Raw genomic sequence first — 23,700 nt, 5'->3', positions numbered from 1 at the left:
GATGCTCATAAACGAAGGAGTAAGAGGTGTGCTGTGTGCAGGCAGGCATTTAGTAATGAGTGGGGACTGGGGTCACTTGGTCTGGGGGAAGGGCTGCACCTTCTCCAGCTCTTTTCTGCATCCCTCCTTCTACAGCTCGGGACTTAGAACCAGCCCCCTGTAATCCAATGGGGCCCTGTGTCTTTGTGACACAATAGGGCACCAAGGCCCTCTGGGGCTCCCTAGGTGTATTTAACGTGCTTCCCTCAACAAGGACAAATTTCCGAAGATATGCACATTGCACGTTTGTATATGAAATATCATACTTGAAACTAGTTTTAGGGAGGTGCATTTATTTTGTTTATTTTTAAAGATTTTATGTATTTATTTTAGAGAGAGAGTGCGCTTGAGGGCAGGCGGGGGAAGGGGAGGGCAGGAGGAGAGGGAAGGAGAGAGAATCTCAAGTAGACCCGGTGCTGAGCTTGGAGTCCACCACGGGCCCAATCCCATGACCCTGAGACCACGACCTGAGCCGAAATCAAAAGTCAGCCACTCAACTGACTGAGCCAACCAGGCACTCCTAAGGAGGTGCATTTAAAGGTTAAAAAAATTATAAAGCAATAAAGCAGCCTGTTTAAAAGACATGCATAGTTTATAGCCTTATCTCAAACTCCCCTCCCAACACTGCTCTTCCCAGAAATAAATCCCCTGAAGGCCAAGGGTTGGGCGGGACTTCCCAGGCTGGTCCCTCTCAGGAGGGTGGGCCAGAGCTTCCACAGCCTGCTTTTGGTTCTGGTGGCCTTCTCCAGTGGCAGGCCACAGGTGGGTATCCACCGAATCCTGCCCACTGCAGTTCTCACTGGGGTGCCTTCTCCAAGGTGGGGGTCAGAGAACAGGATTCTGGCCCCCCTATGTCCCAGGCAGCAGAAAGGCCTAGATTTTGGAGCCAAGGAGGCTGAGGGATGAGTGCCTCTAGTAGGAGCCCTTCTAGTACACATAGAATTGGTGACCTGACCCTTGGTTACTGTACCCCAGGTTGGGGCCCATCCCACCATCCCTCCAGTCTCTTCCTGACACCTGGGCTGGGATGAGTGTTTAGCCTCTTCTGGTGTCTTCTAGACTGGGCATCTGCTCTCAAAGAGATGGGGCTTTCAGAGAAAGTGACAGATCTAGAAAGCTGTGGGCACCTCCCTGAGACAACCTTGTAGCCTTCTTTTTTTTTTTTTTTTCAAAGATTTTATTTTTAAATAATCTTCATACCCAATGTGGGACTCAAGCCCACGACCCCGAAATCAAGAGTTGCATGCTCCACCGCCTGAGCCAGCCAGAGCTCCAACTGTGTGCACTTCTTACTGGAGGCCAGAGGACCTTGCAAAATAATATCCTTAATTCACATAAACCCCTGGGAAGATGATCATTAAGAGCAAGCCTGCTGTAGCTGAAATCACAAGTAAAATAGATGGGTTTTCTCTCACATTTACCTGACCCAGGAAGAGTGGGACACGGGCAACAGGCTAGATTAAGAATTTCTCAGGGAAAAGACGGGACTTTTATTTCCCATTTGTGTTGTGTTTAAAGTTTGCATTAAGTCCCTACTATGTCAGGTCTCTATCAGTGGTAGATAATTCTTGGCTCAAGGAGCTAAAATTCTCTAAGGGAGCCAAATGTATGACTAGATCATTACAACACTATATATGTATATATGTGTGCACATACACATATATATAATCAATTCTGGTATATATCATGTTTTTTGTTGGTTTTTGGGGGGGCAGCAAAGCAAGGTGATAGTACAAGCTCCCAAGGAGGGAGGGGACCCGAAGAGGTTTTGCTGGTATATATCACGTTAAATAGAAGCATATGAGCAAACTCTGTAGGACCAAAACAATTCCTGGTGGCATAGGAGGCATAATAATGAATTAGGGTCTTAAGGGATGAATAGGGGTTTGTCTTGGTTTACCCAGGAGGCTGTTCCTGACCAAGAGCACAGAATGCACTCCGAATCTCACCCTCCTGGACAGCTTCTGCACCCAGGAAGGTAGGCAGAGAAAGGGACTAGCGAGAGTATTCATGGAGGGTTGGGAGAGGCCCATCCCAAGAGGGCCAAGGCCCAGTGGGTTCCACTATGGGTAATGGGGAGGGGCCTTTGAAGGACTGTGCACTTGAGGCCTAGGGGCAGGATGGCTGTTTAGGAAGGCAGGGAATATGAACTCACAAGGCCATGAGAAGCTGAACCGAGTAGAAGCAGGGTTGGAAATGGTAGGGTGGGTTTGAGAGTTGGTTAGTTTGGGAGTTGTTTGAGGGGAGGAGGAACCCAAGGAAACGGGGAATCATTTGCCTTTTCTCCACCCAGTGCCTCACTCAGAGCCCGGCAAATACCCACTCAGTCCTTGGAGGAAGGTAGCTGGGTGGGTGGATTGAGCGTCAAAGCTGGGCAGCCCTGGGACAGGCAGCGGTGGGTACGCTGACCGTGCAGCGAATGTTTCCCACTCTCCAGGGATGCCTGCCCTAGGGGAGGGAGAATGCCAACGTGAGCCAGAGTGAGATGCAAAGGCAGCCCCGGGCGGGACACCACGCCAGGCCACGCACCACCTGGACGAATGCAGATTTGCAGGAGGGGTGGTCAGTGATCCGGGAGGATGTCTGTGCACACAACTCTGCCTTCATGCCTTTCCCTCTCTTCCCACCTCACAAATACAAATGCCCCCCTGCCCCTCTTTGAGGGTGGTTGGGTCTCAAGAGGCTGGCCCAGGGCAGCGCCAGTGACCACCGCACCCCCCAACTTGAGGAAGGGCCCCTCAGGTCAGGAGGGAACCCCAGCCACGCACCCTGTGCCCACTTGAGGAGCATTGAGCTTTGGGGTGGAGCGGACAGCCTGGGAACCGGTCTGCCAACCAGTTTAACCAGGGACTGGTTTCGGCTCCCGAGTTCAAAGAAGCTGGGGTGCACCCCGTCCCACCCGGCCAATGGGAGCAGCGGTGCTTAACCCTTTCTCCATTGTGCCTGGGGCAACGTCCAGAGGTGGTACGTGCTGGAGAGGGTCTGAGCCTCTTCGGGGCATGAAATGGGTGAGGGTGACCTTGGCTATGGCTGTCGGGTGCAACCAGGCCCATGATAATGGGGAAACAGGAGAGAGGCTCCCTTGTTTCCCCTCTCCAGACTTCCCTTGGGGTTTCCTCTTCTCTCGGAGGCGATCCCTGGAGGACCCTGGCTTCTGGGTGGGTGCAGGGGCACTGGGATTGGATTTCTGGAGTAATGAATATTCATCAGCCCGATCCGGCCTCTGCTTCTGTTTACTTAGCCGGGAGGGGCTGGGTTTCAGGTTCACCTTGACTCCCCAGAGCCGCAGTGGAGCAGGTACCCGCTCCTGCACCTGTTTCTCTTGCACCTGCCGTGCAGCTGCTCCCACCCAGCTCTCCTGGCCTGAGCCTTGCCCGGCGCGGCACCCTGGAGGCACCCCTGCCTCTCCCAGTCTCCTGCCTGAGCAGCTGCTACACTCAGCTCCTTCTCTGAGGAAGGTCTCGCCTCCAGCCCAAAGCAGTCAGGATTACAGGTACAGGAAGAGGGAGAGCGGGTGGGGAAACCAAGGCACAGAGCCCGGTCAGGGCACCCGGTTCTGCCTCCGTCGCTGACAAGCTTAACTGGGAAGGGGAGCCCAGGCAAGTGGGCTCCCATCTCTCCCTAGGTGGGTAGGCAGAAGTCAGACTCATCCCACCGGCTCTTGGAGTCAATCCAGGCCTCCAGCAGAGCTCTTTCTGGGAAAGTTTCAGTCCTGAGCAGTTCTCCATTAACGCTTGCTAAGCTGGAGCCTACCCCCCAGCCTGGAGGATGTTCCTGGCTATCTGATAGGGACGTCTCCCTGTTCCTCTCCTGGGTACCCCAGTCTCATCCAGAATGGAGAAGTGCCATCAGGGGCCCTGCGGAGGGATATGGGCTGGGGGGTTCTGAGTGTTGTCTTAAAGCCCAGAAGCTGACTTGCTTCCTCAACTCCCCTCCGCACCGCCCGCCCCCCCCCCCCCCCCCCCCCCGCCCGCCCGCCACCTCCAACACAGTCAATGGTTAACTCATTCCAGCTCAGAAGGGGCCCTGCCCAGTCTGGACAAGAGCAGTTCACAGAACTCAGCCGGGGCAGTGGGGCCTGTCTTGGGCTGGCCACATGCTTGCCATAGGGTTGGCTGTCCTAGGGGAGGGGTGGCAGGCTGGGCTCTGAAATTGTGCAAAGAGCAGAGGTGTATTTAGCACCCTCAGGGCTGATTTCTATCTTCCCCCGGATTGCAGGGCCCCAGGGCAAGGGCCCAGCCCTCAGCTTGGCCAGCTAAGGGCCCCCGTGCAGGCCGACGGCGCGGCTCACCACATGTCACTAAACGCTGGGTCCGCTTGAAATCCCAAGTACACCCCCGCCCCAGCCCCCTCCGGCCTTCTGTGGCTCAGCCTGGGCATACAGTTGTAGTTATAGTGCTCTTTCCAACTTTCGATAGCTTTTGATATCACAGCACTTTTTTGATGTAAAGCAAATCAGATTTTATACTACCTTGGCGTGGCTCACTACTTAAAAGAATCTTATAGTTCGGTTAGTTTGTAAAACAAAGAATAGTCCTCTAATTTATCTGTTCTGTTCAGACTTTCATATGTCAGTCCTGCCGAAAAGGGGCAGACACCTCTTACTGGGGCTTCTATGTCCTCTTGGACAGAAGGAACAGCAAAAGGCATCTTAGACTAGAGTTCAAGGCCAACAGATGCCTTCGTGCCATGGTGGAGGCCCCAGGGCAGGGTCCAAGGGCTATTCCTGTTTCTCTGTGGTTTACTGATAAGTTCCTGGTGATCTGTCACGTCCTTCATTCCAAGGAGAGTTAAGCCCTGTGGATGCCGATCTGTGGCACCCGCTAAAGCAGGTGTGTTTTAGCCGCAGGGGCAGAAGAACGACCTCTCAAGGAGGTGGGCAGTCAGATGGTTACTGTCAGCTCACGAGCCGGATCCTCCACTCCCTGAGTTCCTCCCATCCAACCCTGGATGGGCGGTGGTGGGGTCATAGGCCTTGCCCCGGACCAGGCGAGTGGCACCCACGGGCCAAGCAAGTGCCCTCCCCACAACTCCTTCCAGAAACGGAACACCAAGTTCTGTGCAAGGTTGTGCTAAGCCTAGGCGGGGCAAGCTGCCAAAGCAGAACTCTCAGGCTGTCCCCTTCATGCACTCGCCTCTCCAGGGTGCCCTGAAAGTATTTCCCCGGCCACTCTCACCCCCTCCTCGGCTTTCTAAGTGGGAGCTGCACAAGATCTCCCCTGGGTTTCTCCCGCTACTTGAACTCAGCTGGAGGGACAGAGCTAGCAATGTGGGATCTACTTCCCATACAAGAGGTAGGAAGGAATCCATCAGGCATGCGCTCTGGGCATGAGGCTGAGTATGTGGAGGGACAGGGGACAACAGCAGCAACGGGCCCACGGAGGCAGACACTCAACCCATTCCAAGCCTAGGTCAGTATCCTGCTTTCTTTTTCCCCAAATTTGATTTGCTCCCCCTCTAAAAAAAAAAAAAATCCACCCTCATTATGGAATGTCTAGAAATCAGAAATACTGGAAGAAAACATCCTCTATTCCTTCTCCGTAAAGAAAACCACTATTCATCATTTGTCGTATTTCTTTCTGGTCTTTTTAGAAAATGTAGTTAAGACTATCAGTTTTTAAAAGGAGGTGATCTATTCGCCTGTGCTCGGGCCGCCTGACCATCTAGCTTTCTGGGCTATTGCCCCCTCCCCAGGACCCTTCCCAGCCACATGCAGGGTCCTGAGAACCAGGACCTCTCCAGGCCCAGAGATGCCTTGATTTCTCACCCCTCGGCCTGCCCTTCCGCTGCTCGGAACTCCTCCAGTCTGCTGTCTCCTTCCATCTTACACGCCCCACCTGCCAACGATGTCCCAGCCGACTCATCTCCCAGAACTCCCACTAACTCAGACAGCACCTCTGTGGAAATGAGTAAAAGATGAGGCCACCTCCATGTGGGGCCACATCACCGCAGGGCACATCGCTTGTCAGTGGAGAAGCCTGGATGTCAGCCCCCAAGCCCCACTTCCACTGGGTTCCTTGTGGAGAGTCTGGCCTGTGATAACCTTATCTCATGTGGACCTTGTGACCCCACCAAACCTCCCTCCAGGTTTTCAGCTCCCCTGCAAACTCCTGTCCTCATGGGAGCTAGGTGGGGAAAGTAGCCGTCCCTCTGTAATTATTACCGTTTTCATGTATTACTGTGCAGAGCGTGCCTCCCTCTGAGGGCAGGGACTAACGTTAGAGCTAAATGTTAGCGCGGAAAGGGACAGGTGAGGACACTGAGGTCCAGAGAAGTACTTTGCTAGAGGTCACGAGGCTGGTACAGTCCCCAGGACTTCCCCTGCCTGCCCTGAGGCTCCTCCCACTTAGAAAAAAACCACAACAGCTCCTTCACTCCTGGTCCCCACTGGGAAGTCCAAATTACTCTCCAAATCATAAATCCTCTTTATTTTGTAATGAATTCTAGGCAAAATGCACAGGGTGTTTCTGTCCATCTGATGCCACTCATTCCCCAGACCCCCCTCTTCTCCTGTTGTAGCGCTTATCTGAACCCCGGGTTCATTTGGCCCCCACCTTCAATCCTTTCGGGCCTGGACTCTTTTTTTTTTCTTTTAAGATTTTATTTTACTTATTTGACAGAGAGAGGGAACGTGAGAGAGGGAACACAGCAGGGGGAGTGGGAGAGGGAGAAGCAGGCTTCCCGCCGAGCAGGGAGCCCGATGCGGGGCTGGATCCCAGGACCCTGGGACCGTGACCTGAGCCGAAGGCAGACGCTTAACGACTGAGCCACCCAGGCACTCCTCAGGCCTGGACCCTTAAAATAGCCTATGATTAGGAGTTTAGAGAGGGCTGCTCCAGGGCACCCCCTTTCTCCCCACTGACCCCTTTCACTGTCCCACCCCGCTCCTGCAGGAAGCACCCCTCTCGGCTCCAGGGACCACCATGACCGAGGCCGGCTGGTGGAAGCTGACCTTCCTCCGGAAAAAGAAATCAGCTCCCAAGGTACTGTATGAGATCCCTGACACCTATGCTCAAACGGAGGGCAGCGCTGAGGCCCCGAGGCCCGAGGGCGGGGGCCCCAACGGCAACTTTAACACCCGCCTGGAGAAGATTGTGGACAAGAATACAAAAGGCAAGCACGTCAAAGTCTCCAATTCGGGCCGTTTCAAGGAGAAGAAGAAAGTCCGGGCCACGTTGGCAGAGAACCCCAACCTCTTTGACGACAGGGAGGGCAACGGACAGTGAGGGGGCCCAAGAAGGACGCGGACACCTCCCTACTCCTGCCGTCAGCCGGATCTGAGACAGGAGCTTGCCACGCTGGCCTCCTTGGCCACAGCTAACGCCCTGGGGGCAGTTGATGCCTGCTGGCAGGAAATGGCTGGTTTTAGGTTTGTATTTATGTGCCTCAGCTTTCTGGAAGGTCTGGGTTCTCCCAGGTTCCCCCCACGTCCCCCAGCACGTACAAAGGCACTCCAGTCCAAGGATGAAAAGTCCCACCCAGGAAGGACAGCCCTCCTCAAAGTCGTGGCGCCGGCAGGGAGGTGGGCATGGTGAGGGACGGAGGGAGGGGGCGGACAGATTTCGCCTCCTCCGGGGGGCACAGGGTCAAGGGTGAGTTTCGATTTCTGCTCCCACAACTGTTCCCTGGACCAATTCTGAGCGTGACTTTTCCTGAAGCCACATGATGGAGTGGTTTCCTGGAGCTGGAGGAGGCCGAGACCCTGAACTTGAGCTCACCTCCTACCACAAGAGGGAAATTTCCTGGAACTTGCTCCCAGGTGTGCAGGGAGCGGAGGTCACTGGCACTCTGGTGGGGAGGGGTGCTGCTGCAGAAATCCAGGTGAGGGACCCCAAGGGTTCCTGCACACCTCCTCAAAGGGATGCTGCACTGGCTCATGGGTCCAAATTTGGGGAGCAGGTAGGGAAGCTGTGGTAGGACCTAAAAGCAGTCAGCTCTCTTCTCCCCTCCTACTGGTATTTAAGAAGGACAAGCCCCAGAGATGAGTCCTGGAGCTTTGAATTTTGTTTAAAAAAATAGTAATTGTAGGTTTCTCTCTTTGTAATAAACAATGCTGCAAAAGCAGAGAACCTATTTATGCTTTTGTCTTACATTTCCTGAGGACTGTTTCTCATGCCTTTATTCCCTGCCTGTAAGTGAAGTGCTCAGGGTTCCTGTCAAGCATCAGGAAGGGTCCCCAGGGGGTGCCTGGCTGGCTCAGTCGGTAGAGCACGTGACTCTTGATCCGAGGGTTGTAAGTTCAAGCCCCACATTGGGTCTATAGATTATTAAAAATAAGATCTTTTTTATTAAAAAAGAAAGGGGGTTGTCAGTATAAAAATACAGCAAAGGAAGAGGCAGTTTCAGCTCAGTGGTCAACAGAGAGACCATCAGGGGCTCTAGAGAGTGGAGGAGACCTTTGGTGACTGACCCCACAGTTGCGGGTGTTTGGTTTAGGATCAGGACTCAAATTCTCGTTCCACCGCTTAGTAGCTGGGTGATTTGGGGAATACTTTTTTTTTTAAAGATTTTTATTTATTTATTTGACAGAGAGAGAGACAGCGAGAGAGGGAACACAAGCAGGGGGAGTGGGAGAGGGAGGAGCAGGCTTCCCGCTGAGCAGGGAGCCTGATGCGGGGCTCAATCCCAGGACCCTGGCATCACGACCTGAGCCGAACGACTTAACGACTTAACGCTTAACGACTGAGCCACCCAGGTGCCCAATACCTTTTTTTTTTAAAAGATTTTATTTGAGAGAGAGAGAGAGACAGAGCATGAGAGGGAAGGGGTCAGAGGGAGAAGCATGCTCCCTGCTGAGCAGGGAATCCTGATGCGGGACTCGATCCCAAACTCTGGGATCATGACCTGAGCCGAAGGCAGTCGCCTAACCAATTGAGCCACCCAGGCGCCCTGGGGAATACTTTTTTATTTTTTTAAAGATTTTATTTATTCATTTGAGACACAGAGAGAGAGAGAGAGAGAGAAATCATGAGCAGGGAGAGAGGCAGAGGGAGAGGGAGAAGCAGGCTTCTCGCTGAGCCAGGAGCCCGATGTGGGGCTCGATCCCAGGACCCTGGGATCATGACCTGAGCCGAAGGCAGACGCTTAACCATCGGAGGCACCCAGGCGCCCCGGGAATACTTTTTTAAAAACGTCCTCTGAACCTCGGGTTCCTCTTCTGTAAGATGTATTTCGTGGGAATGGTCAGTATTAAGTGCCCCATAAGCAGCCCTATAGTAGGTGCTCAGTTAATATTGGTTTCCTCCCCCTTCCTTTATTAAGGAACTCCACCATAGCCCACAGCTTCTGGTTAAGGAAGAGGAAAGAGTATGCTTCCTGTGCTGTTAGGTCCAGATCTTTCTCAAGCCCCAGCAGCTGGGAGCTAGAAAAAATTGGGACACATATCTGGAGCTCTTGGAGGAACAGGGAGAAACCAAGGTGGCCACTAAGCAATGTGGTCCTGCAGCTTCCAGGTCAGTTTCTTGCAGGCTGTCGGGCCACCCCACCCCAGGGAGTGTTGCTCAGGAAATTTATTACCGCAACAAACAGACCCGTACAAGGGGACCTTTGTTGGGTGGCCTCACCCAGGCCAGGGGGAACTCTGAGGATGAGTGAGGGCCACCAGGAGCTGGAGGGAGGGAAGGCAGGCTGGTTCAAGCGTGTCCAAGGCCTCTTCCCCTATCCCTCCCACCACATAGAACTTTTTAGGGTCCTTCTGATTACCCAATCCATAAAATGTCCCATGGAGGAGCTGCCTTCCCCCCTACTCTAGCCCTGTCCACTGTGAATAGCCAGGGTTTGCCGAGAGCTTACAATGGACCAGGCCCTGTGGCAAGTACTCCATGAGGTTTCTTGGTGAGTCCCCTCATCACCTGAGACAGGTGCTGTCATTATCCCCATCTTCAAGCTGAGTTGAGGCTGAGAAGTGAAGCCACCTGCTTGCCACAGCGGAGCTGGGACTGAAGCCAGAGCTGGCCTGTGCAACGACTGCTGCCCACAGCCCCCTCCATGCTTGATTCGCTTCTGCTCAGGGGATGGGAAACGGAGGCTCAGAGCAAAGAAAGCAGTCCAGTCACCTTCTGCAGAAGGGGAGGTAGGGTGGCAGAGGGTAATGCCCGGGGCTGGGAATCCTGATTCTGGCACCAATGGGGGAAAGCTAACCAGCTCGGAGGCTGAGTGTCCTCTGAGACACCAGACCAGAGGGGCCTGCCACTTTAGCCCATCCTGAGGTTCCTTGACAGAGGTGGGGGCTGGGAATGAGGCTGGGCCCTGGGCCACCAAGCCCTGCTTCTACCAATACTGGCACCACACGGCTACCATTACCCCTCTTAGGTGAGAGGGTCTACGGCCCCTCTGCCTGGTGCGTGAGATCCTGCTCCAGCCTTTAAGTGGTGTCCGCAGGAATCTTCCAGGGAAACCCCCACATATATCCCTAAGCTGGGGGGGCAGGGGGTGGGTGTGTGCTAAAAGCCAAAGGGCAAACTGGCTGGCCAGGGAGTTGGAGGGAGGCAGCTGCAAGCTTTCATGAGGCCAGAGGAGGAGGAACCGAGAGTGCAAACACAGGCAGGAGCTGTGAGAGGCTACGGGTTATCGGCCACAGTTTCACTGGGACACGACCCAACAGGGGTAAGGGGGAGGCAGGAGGGGCCGGCTCCAACTGCCCAGGAGAGGCCAACCCTGGGCGGCAGGCTCCCCCTGCTGGCCGCCCTACCTCTAGGGAGAGGAGGAGTGAGGTGGGAGGGGGTCCCTTAACCCCCCCAACTTCCCTCCTTCCTGGGCTGGTGGGGGATGGGAGGAAGTGACCAGGCCAGGTTGAACATTAATGTCACACACGGCTGACGAAGTTTTATTACAGACTTGGCACAGTGATTGTCAAAGAACAGGAAAGGGACAGCTGAAAGCAGGCTCAGAGCTAGGGGGTGGAGGATACAGAGCTCCCAGTAACGGGACAAAGTACAGAAGGGCACCCCAGCACCCTCTCCTTCAGTGGCCACAGGGTTAGCATTGCGCCTTCCTGCACTTGGGCTTATGAGGGGGATCAACACCAAGAGGGCCTCCCTTGGAGGAACCACTTAATGGCAGACGCTGAAGCAGAGTACACACCCACACAGTGGAATGAAACCGTGTACAGACTTGGCAAGTTCCATGCCAACACGTACAAATAATAGTTCTCAGATTCTGGCTTAGTCACAGCAAACATTTACCCAGCCCGGCCTGTAGGCCATTCATTCAAGTTGTCCTTGTCACCAGACTTGTGCTCAAGGAGTGTGCAAATACGGTTCAGCCCAGGCTTGATGAAGAATCCAGTGGTGAGGGTGGGAGGTCGTTTGTTTGTGGAAGTTGGGGACAATGCATTCGGTCACTGGGGGGGGGGGGGGCACTTATTAAATGCAGAATGGGATTCATGGGTCTGAGGTGGGCTCCCAAGCGGTGTTGCTGCTGGTCTGTGGACCACACCGAGTAGATCTAAACCCGGGGTCTCAACTTTTGGCTGCACACAATTCCCTGGGGAGCTTTTAAGTTACCCGAAGTTCAGATCTCACTCAGACCAGTGAAATCACGTGTGATTAAAGCTCCCTGGGTAATTCCAGGATGGATGAAAACCTGTGTCTAGGAGTCATCATCCACAGAGGCGGGGAGTAGGAGAAGGGGATGCCTGAGTAGTCAGAAAGGTATCATCTCTATAACAATTTTATACCTGGAAAATGAAATATACATATGTATGTGTATGTACGCACATCTGTAGCTCTCAGAAACAAGTATGTTAAGTAAAGCTTGATTGAAATCTGCCTGGCTCATAGGTACCAGCACATGAGTCCCTTCTATAAAACTCCTGACTACCAGGGATCGAAAACTTCTGGAGACACTTGCTACCTAACAGTCCACTCCCTCTTAGGCAGCCCTGGTTGTCTGAAGTCTCTCCCCGAATTGAGAGAGGAAAATCTATGTTCATGCAACTCCCACCTCTGGGTTCCTTGGAGCTCCAGAGAATACATTTCATCTCTTTTCCACGTTGTTGTGCTTCAGATAACGGGAGGCAGTTATCAGTGGGGTACAGGGCTATAAAAATACCCTAGTAGTAAGTAAGTTAATGAAGCTTCCTTTAGTTGCAAGCAACAAAAAGTGATTCTGGCTAGTTCAAGCCAAAAACTTCCTTTAAAAAACAAAAACCAAAACAAAACCAGGGATGATGGGTGTTTTGAGGCAGGAGGAGGAGTTACACAGCCCAGACGTGGGAAGGAGGGATCCAAGGTCACTCAGGGAGTTACAGGAACAGCACCTGGAGGCTTGCTTCTTGGCTGCCATTGCCACCGTAGGACTTGGCTACAATCCCTCTCATGCTCTGGGTCTCTCCATTTCAAATTTCAAATTGTTGACAAGAAAAAAACGGATCGGCCAGATTGGCTCAGGTGCTTATGCTGGAACCAGTAAGCTTCGGGCAGTATGACTCAGTCATACCCTGGTGGACAGGGCCACGGGGGCCCACCCAGGGTCACTAGAAAAGGGAATCACACCAGCTACTACCTCTAGAGGGAGCTATTCCAATAAATCATACTCAAGCTCAAGAAAATAATTATGGGATTTTTTTTTTCCCATTTGTGATTCTCTACGCCACTGTTTATGCTCCACTAGACTACCTACTTGAGAGCCAACTGAAAGTACAGAATTCGGAGCTTGAACTCTGAAGAGCCTTAAATATAAGGGGTGGGGGGGGAAATAGGCTGAGTTCAGAAGGGTCCCTTTCACCACCCCACACCCTCTCTTAGCACCCGGCCCCAGCTCCAGTTGGTGCCAGCAGATTGGGAGTCAGGGTGCAAGTCTCTCATAGAGCCAGTCTTCCTCCCCACGGTGGGTCATGGGCCCCAAAGGGGAGTCTTCTGTTGGCAGGCCCCGCCGAAAGATGATCCGGTCATGCAGACGGTTGGTTTGGCCTTGCCAGAACTCCACCACGTGTGGGTACAAGATGTAGCCACCCCTTCAAGGAGAGGCAGTGGGTTTGGTGCTCTGTGCATTCTTCTAGCAGGTCACCCCCCGGTCCCCACCCCAGGCCATCTCAGGGCCCCTTGAAGGAAGCTGCTGGGATGAATCCAATGAGGATTTCTGGTGAGGGGTGGGGGGAGTGGATCTGTAATTCTGCAGATAGAGTGGTTTTGAGTAAACACGAGGGTTCCGGGGCCCCTGTCTGGACGACCACCAGATATCACTCACCAGTACTTTGGCTTTGGCACCTCTTGTTCTCGGTAGAGCTGCTCCAGTTCCTCATTTTTCTTTCTCAGATACTGTCCAGCGGAAGGAAATAGAGAAAGGCCCAGACCGGGTCAGTGATCACTTAATAACCATTTACTAAGCAATGTGCTGTGTGCCAGGCACTGGGGACGCAGGTGAGCAAGGGAGCTGGCCTCTCTCCTCTGGGAGCACAGTCCAACCAGAGGGTCAGACAAAGGAAGCCCATTACCCCCTCTCCCCTAGGGAGACCATCCTTTCATTTTGCTGGAGAGACAGGGCCCTGGCACCCCCAGGGGACAGCTGTTGGGGGATGAGCTAAGTCCCCTGCCACCCAGAGAACTAAGGAGGAGCCCAACTCACCTCCCGATCAGGGATCACAGAACTCTGGCGACTGACCACAGCCCCAATCTGGCTGCTCTTGGGGCGGGAGTGAAAGTAGCACTCAGCCTCCTCTTCAGGCAGCTTCTTCACGGAGCCCTCCACTCGCACCTGCTCAAGGATGGCCCTGGCTAGTTGGCATTCAATGCCATCGGCCCCCCCCCACCAACACAGGCCCCCTTCCTCTCTTTCTTCCCTTCTCTACTGCCCCACCACTGCTGGCTCCAACTAGACCAGCTCATTAAGAAGCTATTTGAGAGGCAGGCTGTTGTCCAGCCTGGGGCCCTCCACTGGGCTCACCCATAGCGGGCCCCAGGCTGTCCTGGGAATGCTCGCTTACCTGACGGTGGAGGGGCTCCCAGTAGAAGACAAGGGAAGCAAAGGGATTGGAGTCCTGGAAATGAAAGAGAATTCACAGTCGGCCATCCAAACAGCAGGGAGAACACCTCCACCATGCAGAAAGGAGGCAAGGAAGTCTGCAGCAGGCAGGCCCGCAGGGAATGCGTTCACTGTCACATCTCATTTAAACCCTCAAAGGTATGCCTGCTTTTACAGGTGTGGAGACAGACTCCGAGAGGTTAAGGAACCTGCCCAAGTTCACACAGGAAGTGCTAGCGCCGTGCTGAAAACCTAAGCCAGATGGACACCAAAGTGAGGCTTGCCATTTCTCTCATCCATAGATTTGCAAGTCCTCAAAAATGCATCTGCGGCCGGCATCGACTCGGGGAGTCCTTTGGATTCATGAATCAAATGTACACAAAGTATCAACTCTGGGCTTGACACCAGGAGAGGTGCTGGGGGGACAACAGGGGTACACCGGACGCAGCCTCTGCCACCACAGAGCTTACTGGGTGTTTAGCAGAGGAGACAAATATCCATCACATAAGCACACAAACAAATGCACACTTATAAACTGAAAAAAAGGCAGAAAGTAAAGTTATGAGTTACCACGAAGGTGAACAGCTGATGTAGCATGGGGATCGAGGACTTTCCCGAGGAGGCAACATGGGGACTTAGGGCCAAAGGGACAAGAGCTACTTAGGGAAGCCGATGACAGAGGCGGCGTGGTCAGAGAGAGCACTCATTCACAGCAAAGAGAAGGGCAAGTGCCAAGGCCCACAGGCAGGACAGTGCCTGAGCACAGCCAGCAAAGGGGTTGGGGCGGGGGTGGCACCGGAGGGTGACGAAGGAAGCCAGGGCTGGCCCCTGCAGGCCCCTCACCAGCTCTTTTCCCTTCCGACTCTCAAAGTTAGTGAAGAAGCGGAAGCCGTCCTTGCCAAAGCCCTTCAGCAGCACCATGCGGGCAGAGGGTTTTCCGTCTCTGGGGCAAAGACCAGAGCATGTGGTCAGAACCCACATCACTGTCCTTGCTACCACCCCTCTCCCCAGGTGCTCCCCTGAGCTCCCCACACCTGTGCCCCCTTATTCTGCACTGTCTGGGCATGCAGGCTACCCATCCCCCCCACCCTGGGGATTTGTCCTAGAGGTGCATGTCATCACTGCCTGGGACCTGTTACGGACTAACTGTGTCTCCCTAAAATTCTAGGTTGAAGCCCTAACCCTCAATGTGGCTGTATTTGGAAATAGAGCTTTTAGGGAGGTAATTAAGATTAAATAAGGTCATAAAGGGGAGACTCTAATCCAATAGGCCTGGTGTCCAGAAAAGATATCTATATCTCTTTCTCTCCTCCCCCTCCCTCCCCCACCGCTCTCAGCACACAATCATCCAATGCTTAGTGATCACAGAAAGGGTAGTTACATTAGGACCTCTGCTCAGAGCTCTGGGGGATATCCAGGGGCACAGTACTAGAGCCCTGCCTTCAAGGCCTGACACTTTTTTTTTTTTAAGGATTTTATTTAGGGGCGCCTGGGTGGCTCAGTCCATTAAGCATCTGCCTTCGGTTCAGGTCATGATCCCAGGGTCCTGGGATCGAGCCCCGCATCGGGCTCCTTGCTCAGGGGGGAGGCTGCTTCCCCTCTCCCCCCTACCCCCACTCATGCTCTCTCTCTCAAATAAATAAAATCTTTTTTTTGTTTTTAAAGATTGTATTTGACAGAGAGAGACACAGCGAGAGAGGGAACACAAGCAGGGGGAGTGGGAGAGAGAGAAGCAGGCCTCCCGCAGATCAGGGAGCCCGATGCAGGGCTCCATCCCAGGACCCTAGGATCGTGACCTGAGCTGAAGGCAGAAGCTTAACGACTGAGCCACCCAGGCGCCCCTAAATAAAATATTTTTTAAAAAGATTTTATTTATTTATTGGAGAGAGAGCGCATGTGTGCTTGCAAGCTGGGGAGGGAGTGGGAGGAGCAGAGGGAAAGGGAGAAGCAGACTCCCAGCTGAGCAGGGAGCCTGAGGCGGGGCTCAATCCCAAGACCCTGAGATCATGACCTGAGCTGAAACCAAGAGTCAGATGCTTAACCGACTGAGCCACCCAGGCACCCCAAGGCCTTACACTTTAATGAGGGGGGACAAGAGTTGAATAACAGGCTACTGGAAGAGGTGTCTCAGGGGTATATGATTGTCAAATAAATAATACAGCCGAGCACTGTGCTAGATTTCAGGAGAGGGAGAGAGCTTTATGGAGAGGTTCCAGGAGATGTAGCTCTTAAAGGACAGATGGGAACTGGGTAAATGGGGAAATAAGGGAGACAAGGGTTCTGGGGGTGAGTGCGTTAGGGGCAGAGATGAATGAGGCACTACATTTTATTACTGAAATGGAATTAAGTGAAGTGTGATCTTTGACTTACAGATAAGGACACCGAGGCCCAGAGAGGACAAGTAACTTGTCTGAGGCCACACAGCATGTTAGTAACACAGCTATAACCATAAATTTGCATTCCACCAAGTTGAGAGCTTCCTAAGTTTCCTACTTCACCTGTACCCACCCACAGACAGGCCCACGGCTATGCCCACCTGGTGCAGGTAGCCAGACACATGGCATTAGCCTCCCCTATGTCAGGACACTGAACAGCCTCTTCAAACCAGGCAGCAAACTGCTTCATGGGGTCCAGGGAGGTCAGCTGAGTCTCCTCAAATGCCTGGGAAAGGAGATTTTATTTAATAAACACATATAATTCTTACTGTGTATGTGGTACTCTTCCAGGCACTTTTCATAACAAAAAACAGTACCCAGGAAGTAGGTTCTGCTAGCTCTATTTTACAGGTGAGGACAGAGGCATAAAAACGTGGTGTAACTCACCAGGTCCCACAGTAGTGATGGATGACTCAGTTTCGTGTCATGAGTGTCAAACCTATCACTTGGGGAGCATTAAAAAAAAAAAAAAGCCATATTCCTCAGCTCCACCCCCACAAATTCTCAGTAGGTCTGAGGTTCAGTGAAAAACTGTATGTTTAACAAGTATTTCTGGAAATGCTCACACACAACTAGATTTAGAAACTGCAGCTCCAGCATCAATTCCAAAAGAGTTCTGTTGGTTTCTCCTATGAGGACGGATAAGGAAAAGAACTTCTCCAAAAGGTAAGGGGAAGGACTGACAGCAGTGAGATCTAGGAGCTTTCTCCTCCCCTCCCTCCGTGAGTCAGTACTCCTCCCCCATGTGTTACTTATCAAATATTTAGAAGCTGATTATCACTGTTCTAAGCACTTTGCAAATATCAAAGTCCACAACATCCCTGCGAGTTAGGTACTCACTTCCCAGGTGAGGAAACTGAGGCCCAGAGAGGTTGTTAATGACCCAAGTGATGCACCCCGTGAGTGGCAGGATCCACCCCGGGCCGCCTGCAGAGCTCGCGCTCTCACCCACTGCAACCTGCTGCCTGTCTTCGTCCTTGTTTCCCCAGAGCCCTTCCTCCCCCCATTGGTTGTCTTGGCACCCCCTTCTCCTACGGGGTGACCTCAAACCCACCCCATGGGGTTCCTCCCCTCGCGGGATGACTCGGGGACCCCTCCCAGCGGGAGGCCCTGCCCCGGTGGCCGCACCTCTCGGTCCCCGCGGTAACTCTTGCGCATCGGGCCCAGGTCCATCACGCCACCGCCACTGCACAGTTTGTGGAGGTAGCGAGGCCACTCGGCAGGTCGCCCGAACGTCACGGTGACGCTTCGCAGCCCGCACGTCATGAGGCCGCCAGCCACGTGACCCGGCGTTGCCCAGCGCTGGGTTCCGTTGGGTTCGGAACCAGTTTCTCAGCCCGGGAGTTTACCCGGGGGTTAGGAAGAATTCGCCAGTCGCCAGGCCCTGCTAACAGGTCCTAAGTCCTCGGAGCCAATGGGAGCTCAGGGTCGGAGGAGGGAGACAGGCGCGGAGAGGCCATTGGTTGGAGCTGTCCGGGAGCGAGGCCAATTAGAGCGAGAACAGAGGAACCCAGCGGCCAATGGGCGGCGCCTCCGGGGGCGGGAGCAGAGAGACAAGGAAATGCTGTCACCGCCGTTAACACGCACGTGGAGGTTTGTTAAAGGTATAGGGACTGCAGCCGCCCAGGCGGGGGGCGGGGAATGAGTCGCTGGGGGCTTGAGGGGAGGGGTCAATGTTAAGTGGCTGGCCCCTAGCAGGTGCCTGGAGGCGAGCCTAGTGCAGGAAGTACCCCCTGGGGGGAGGGGGGAAGCTGTGGGCTGGGAAAGGACAAATGGAAAACGGAATTAGGGGCCAGACTCTGAGGCAAGGTGATGGGGAGACACAGAAGGAGGGGCAGTCCGTTTGGGGGAAGAAATTGGGGCTGGAGAGGGGAGAGGTTGAAGTGAGTTGTGGATCACACAGGATAGGTGTTGTGTATTGTGAGTGAGTGTATGGGCGGGGCTTCTCTGGAGTTGGGGGAGTGGGGGGAGATGCAGCGGGACCAGGAAGAGACTGTGGGGTGGGAAGGAAGCGTGCTGAATGGAAAGGGGGAAAGGGAAATTTGGGCTCAAGCCATCCCAGACCAGAGCCATGTTCCTTGTGCAGCTCTGAACTCCTCTCTGCCTCATTTCTTTAACCCTGGGGTCAGAGCGTGCTGCTCCCTTTGCCCATGGTTTCTCCTTTCCTGGTGCAGCGGAGTTCACACTAGCCAGTGTTCTGGTAGATGGAAAGGTTGCCACTGCCCCACCTCTCCTGGGCCTCCCTCATCTTAGCTGGGTTTCCCCCTTCTTCACATTTTGCCCTTCCTAGTTAGTTGGAGTCTGGTTCCTAGGTAATGCCAGCCGTAGCTGAGGGCCCAGGGGAGCAGGTGGCTGTGCAAAGCCACTTGCAGGCTGTGGACAAAGGGCTGAGACGTGGAAAACCTACCAGTGCCCATTCCGGCTTTGGCCTGGCTGGGGCAGCCTTGGGTCAAGTCCTCTCTGTAGTCCTGGTTTCCACCAACATCAGGAAGGGGAGCTGCAAGAGCCATCTAGGCAGGCACCCCAGGACTGTGCCAGGTAAGGGGAACTTCCTGTCCTACCCAGGTCTCTACATTACCATGTGTTAAGCTTCATAAAGCCCTGCATTAGATACCTATCATCTTTTATTATATGGATGTAGCTTGAGCCAAATGGAATCTGGAAGACCAATTTGCTGCAATGAAATAATACATGTCTCAAGGCTTAATGATATTGATCTATGGATTCTCCACTGGTTGGAATTTTTTTGCTGCATCGTTTTCCTCCATCAACATGACTGAGAGAGTTGACTGGACTTGCTTTCTTGTTGAGGTTGTCTTTCCACATGTGAACATTGCTGTTCTCGGCTCCTCCCAAGCCCCTGCACTTGGACCTGTGTAAGCATAATTAGTGCCCTTCAACACAGATGATTTGTTCATGGGGCCACACTTTTTTTTTTTTTTAAGATTTTATTTATTTATTTGACAGAGAGACAGTGAGAGCAGGAACACAAGCAGGGGAGAGGGTCAGAGGAGAAGCAGGCTTCCCGCCGAGCAGGGAGCCCGATGTGGGACTCGATCCCAGGACCCTGGGATCATGACCTGAGCCGAAGGCAGACGCTTAAGGACTGAGCCACCCAGGCGCCCATGGGGCCACACTCTTAGCACTCCTGGGCTTTGCTACCCTGGACCTGGGATGCTAGGATCATTTGAATAGTTTGCCTGAAAGCCAAAAGCTCAGTTAGATATTTATTCATTCCATAGACATTTGTTAAAGACTTTTTTAAAAAAGATTTTATCTATTTATTTGTCAGAAAGAGAGTACAAACAGCAGCAGGCAGAGGAAGAAGCAGGCTCCCCACTGAGCAGGGAGCCCGACATGGGGCTCGATCCCGGGGATCATGACCTAAGCTGAAGGCAGACGCTTAACTGACTGAGCCACCCAGGCGCCCCTGTTAAAGACTTCTTTTTTACCAGGCACTGAGCTAGGTCTGAGAATACTAAGATGAAGAAGGTGACATGCTTCCTGCCCACAAGGGGTTTGTAGTCTACAGGGGAAGCAGATCTGAAGGCTGAAGGGTTACAGGTACTTTAACAGATGCTTCTATGAGGAAAAGGGGAGCAGAAATGAAAAAGTGGTCTCCAGGGATCAGAAGGCCAGAAAGCCTTCGGAAAGGGAGGAGACATTTGATTTGTCTTATTGAGTGTTTGCCAGACGGACAATGGAATGGGCATGTCAGGAAGAGGGAACGATGTGGGTAAAGGCACAGTGTGTTAGGGAAATGTGGAACAAACAGCTTGGTTCTCCTAGAGCAAGATGGCAAGGTGGGCAGCGGGCCGGCCTAATAGGGAGGGCGGATGATCTGACAGGTGGAAAGGGCCAGGCTTTTAGACAATGATTCTGGGTTTTTTGTTTGTTTGTTTGTTTTGTTTTTTTAATCCTTGCTATTGTTGAACCAGAGTATCTAATTTCTGTTTTTTTAAGACCAGATGGAGAGAAAAAGTACTAGATTCCGACAGCCTCTCCCATCCTCGGCGATTAGCAAGGAAGTTTGCAATTCGTTGCCTTTTTAGATTTTTCCCTTCTGCCTTGAAAATAATAAGTAGGCTTGTGTTGTGCTTTTCTGCCTAGTGGGATTTGGTGTCTGGATCACAAAGCAGCCCCACAGCGCAAACGAGAGAGGGGCCAGCCTTTGCTGCTATCGCTGAAGCCCCCCCCAGGGGTTTTGTCTGCGTGGGAGACAGGAATGTTTTATTGTTACTGCTTTTTCCTAAACACTTTGCCACCCTCCTCCCTCCCCCGACTTTGTAAAATTATTAGTCTTTTCTCGAGAGAGTCTTAAGTGAATAGAAAATGTGTGGTAATGCTTCATCGTACAGAAGAGGCACCCTGGTTTCTCAGTATGAAACAAAAGGGCTGTGTGTGAGGTTGGGCACTGTGCCTTGCCTGCCTTCTTCCTATGTTTTTGCCTTTATGTTCTTAAGTCACCTTTTCATCTAATTGTATTTCACTTGGATCTTAGTGACTGGGAGCCTGGCTCTGGTGACAGAGTGGCTGATGGGCCAGGGAGGGCGAGGCCGGGGCAGGGAGACGTCGAGAGACATGGCAGAAGCCGGGAGCCGGGAGCCTGGTGCTGGAGTCGCACCAGGATAATCTGAGGCGTCACGGGTGGCGCTGTTGAAGTGGGGGCGTGTTGGAGGAGGAGATTTGGGGGAAAGAGGAAGATGATCAGACCTGTTGAGTGTAAGGGTTTATGGGACATGCATGTTTGGCCAGGTTTGATCATCAGGTCTGGAGCTTAGGGGAGAGATCTAGGCTGATGAGACTGGGCCCCCAAGGTGGCACCTGAAGCCATGGGGGAGGATGAGAATGTCCGAGAAGAGGGTCTGGGAGGATTAAGGAGTATGGGGGGAGGAGGGAGGCCCAGGAGGATGGTAATGATGCCAGTGAAATGTAGCCTTCCAGGAGGCCAACGGCAGGCCAGAGAGGTGTGCTGGGGGCCCGAAGCTCAGGCACTCCTGAGCCCAGCCTTGGGGTGCATTCAGGACACACAGAAGGGGGGTACTTGGTGCTCTGCCAGCAGCTACCTGAGCCCTGAGTACTGTGGTTGTTGGGGGGCCCAGATGGGAGCCGGGACCTCAGAGGCTCGTAGTGGGATCTGGAGGAGGCTGACCCTTTCCCGAGGGGCCTGCCTGTGGTTGTGGGGTTAGCCCCTCTCACGACCCTTGTGTGGGCTCACAGATCACTTCCCAAATGCGTCCTTTCGTTTTCTGCCCCAGCCCTCGTTAGAAGTGCCTTCCTGGGAGGGACCACATCCCTTACTGTCTCTGGCTCCTCAAAAATCCTGGCCAGGAAATGCTCTTCTGTAATGTTTATGCATAAACTGCCTTCGTTAAGCTTCTCTGTACCTGGGTGCCAGGCATGGTGAGTGGGCCTTGGGGCCTGGTGGGGGCCGGGCCAAGTGTTTCCGCGGGCTGGAGGGATGTTAGGCTTTCCAAGGCTGAGAGGGGTATTAGGGCATCAGTCTCAGTCTCAGCCCTGGCTGCCTTGGTAATTGGGGCCACAGGCAGAGGGAGGGGGCCTGATGGTGGGTTCCCAGGCAGAACCCAAGGAGTATGACCTGGCAGCTTCTTAGTTTCCTTTAAGAAATCCTGGTCAGTCCTGGCTTTTGGCCACTTCTCATTTCCTCTCACCCAGGCCTGCGATGAGCCAGTGTTTGACTCTCCTCCTCAAGCCGTGATTCTCTGCCCTATCCCACGGTGGTTGGCTTTCTTTTCAGCCACCCCTGTTCTGTAGTCCATCTTCCCAGGCTCACTTCCTGCCCCTTCCTCGCCCTCTTCCGCTTGGAAACCCAGCTGCCACCTGTCCCAACATGACTGCAGTTCCTTTAGTGACTTCATCCTAGCCCCAAAGACCTTGGTCAGGTCACAAGAGGTCTCCCAAGGCAGTGAATCCCCGGGTGAGGGTCCCTGGAATCCACCACCGTGTAGACCTCAGCCACGTTCCGTCAGCCACGAGCCCCTGATGGGGTCCAGGGACCTGAGAGGCTGCGGGTGGGTCTGGTCAGACTCAAGTGTGGGGCCTCAGAGGGCCCTCAGAAGGTGATTGTGAAGATGGACTGAGGAGTTTAAAGGAAGTCTCAGCTCTACTTGCTGCCTTGTTTGTTTGTTTGTTTGTTTTTAAAGGTATTTTGCCTGGAATTGCCTTCAGGAGGGAGGATCTCAGAAAAGAGGAACCCAGCCCCCTTTCCTTCCAGGCTTGTAATCCTAGTATCTGGGGTCAAAGAGCCGCAACGTTGAGCATCACTGAGCAGACAGGAGGGTGCAGTGAGGGGTGACCTTGGGGCAGATGACCCTGAGGATGGGGCGGGGCAGAGGAGGGAACTTGGGCAGGATGGCCCCCACTCTTGAGCTGCTGGGGGTGGCCTGCTTCCAGATCTTCAACCAGGGCCTAGGAGGTGTCCTGGAGACGCCTCTGGCCTGGGGTGAGCTGGGGCCGCATGACACCATCAACAGCTCCCTGTCCCCCCCCCCCTGCCCCGCAACTCTCCAGTAAACCAGGGCTGGATTAAGGCAGAGGAGGGCTCACTTGCCACCAGTCTCCCTTCTTTGCTCATGCCATCACCCACACCAGGCAGCACTCTCCCACTCCCTGTCTGCCTCAGGCACCCCATGGGAGGCAGAGGTAGTCAGGCCTAGCTTGGAACCTGAGTATCTCACTGGAGAAAGGAAATCCCCAGTGCCAATAGGCAGTTCTGCTCGCTGGGGGCTGGCCCCCTCATTACCAAAGGTTGCCCAGGAGTTGGGTCAGTTTCCGTACATGAAGCATAAAAGCACATGACTGGAATCAGCTCTCAGGAAAGGATCGTTCTTTGTGCCAAAGAGCAAAGCTAAGGGGGGAAACGTGGCAAAAAGTGGGCAATGTGCTAATATTCCCCTTCTCTCCATCAGTCCCAGTTCAGAACACAGCAAGACACTTTTCCAGTCGCGTAACCCACACGTGAGGGAGGGAGAGACACTCCTCACGTCTTCCCCCTGCCCGGGCAGCGATGAAATAGAGGACTGATGGAAGTTGGCCAAGAGGCTTCTGTGCCAGGGTAGATGCAGCTGTAGGTCTGGTTTCCCCCAAAGGGCTTATGTGTAGTGATCAGGGGGCAGAGAACCTGTGATCTATCTGAGATCATAACCTTTTTACTTCTTTAGATGTGAGGGTGGACTGGCTCTGAGGAAAAGCTTTTTGCTCGCCAAGGCAGGCCGCCAGTGGCAGAGGACACAGAGTGAGGGAG

The 23,700-nt window shown here is 53.5% G+C and overlaps 2 protein-coding genes and 1 long non-coding RNA gene across 6 annotated transcripts in view; 2 read left to right on the top strand and 1 right to left on the bottom strand.

Annotated features, from left to right (window-relative positions):
• Positions 1-3,489: 3,489 nt before the first annotated feature.
• On the top strand, positions 3,490-7,383 carry PRR15L (proline rich 15 like). Its single transcript, XM_028089770.2, has 2 exons — positions 3,490-3,532; positions 6,933-7,383. The coding sequence occupies exon 2, from the start codon at positions 6,963-6,965 to the stop codon at positions 7,263-7,265; it is 303 nt and encodes a 100-aa protein (XP_027945571.1). The 5' UTR covers positions 3,490-3,532; positions 6,933-6,962; the 3' UTR covers positions 7,266-7,383.
• A 3,460-nt stretch (positions 7,384-10,843) lies between these two features.
• Positions 10,844-17,855, bottom strand: PNPO (pyridoxamine 5'-phosphate oxidase). 2 transcript variants are annotated; one of them, XM_028089900.2, is made up of 7 exons: positions 17,565-17,855; positions 16,538-16,662; positions 14,845-14,944; positions 13,964-14,017; positions 13,606-13,734; positions 13,228-13,298; positions 10,844-11,716 (listed from the first exon to the last, which is right to left on the bottom strand). In XM_028089900.2, exons 1-7 carry the CDS (start codon positions 17,700-17,702, stop codon positions 11,683-11,685), a joined length of 651 nt encoding a protein of 216 aa, XP_027945701.1. In that variant the 5' UTR covers positions 17,703-17,855; the 3' UTR covers positions 10,844-11,682. The 2 variants fall into 2 exon arrangements, with proteins under 2 accessions (XP_027945701.1, XP_027945700.1); XM_028089899.2 differs by having other exon boundaries at positions 10,844-12,994; positions 17,565-17,854.
• A 132-nt stretch (positions 17,856-17,987) lies between these two features.
• The window catches only part of LOC114198406 (uncharacterized), a 30,346-nt gene continuing 24,633 nt past the window's right edge, over positions 17,988-23,700 (top strand). For 2 of the 3 annotated variants that reach the window (XR_015769347.1, XR_015769349.1), the window contains exon 1: positions 17,988-18,040. This is a non-coding gene — a long non-coding RNA (uncharacterized LOC114198406). Of the gene's footprint in view, positions 18,041-18,430; positions 18,975-23,700 lie in introns of those variants that run through there. The other variant, XR_015769348.1, reaches the window with a different exon arrangement.

The sequence above is a fragment of the Eumetopias jubatus genome, unplaced genomic scaffold (assembly GCF_037043125.1).
Source record: "Eumetopias jubatus isolate StellerSeaLion01/CBP00866 unplaced genomic scaffold, mEumJub1_p1.0 scaffold_10, whole genome shotgun sequence".
Classification (NCBI taxonomy): domain Eukaryota; kingdom Metazoa; phylum Chordata; class Mammalia; order Carnivora; family Otariidae; genus Eumetopias; species Eumetopias jubatus.
Note: the sequence above shows the minus strand (reverse complement) of the source record. Positions and strands in the feature narration are given on the sequence as shown.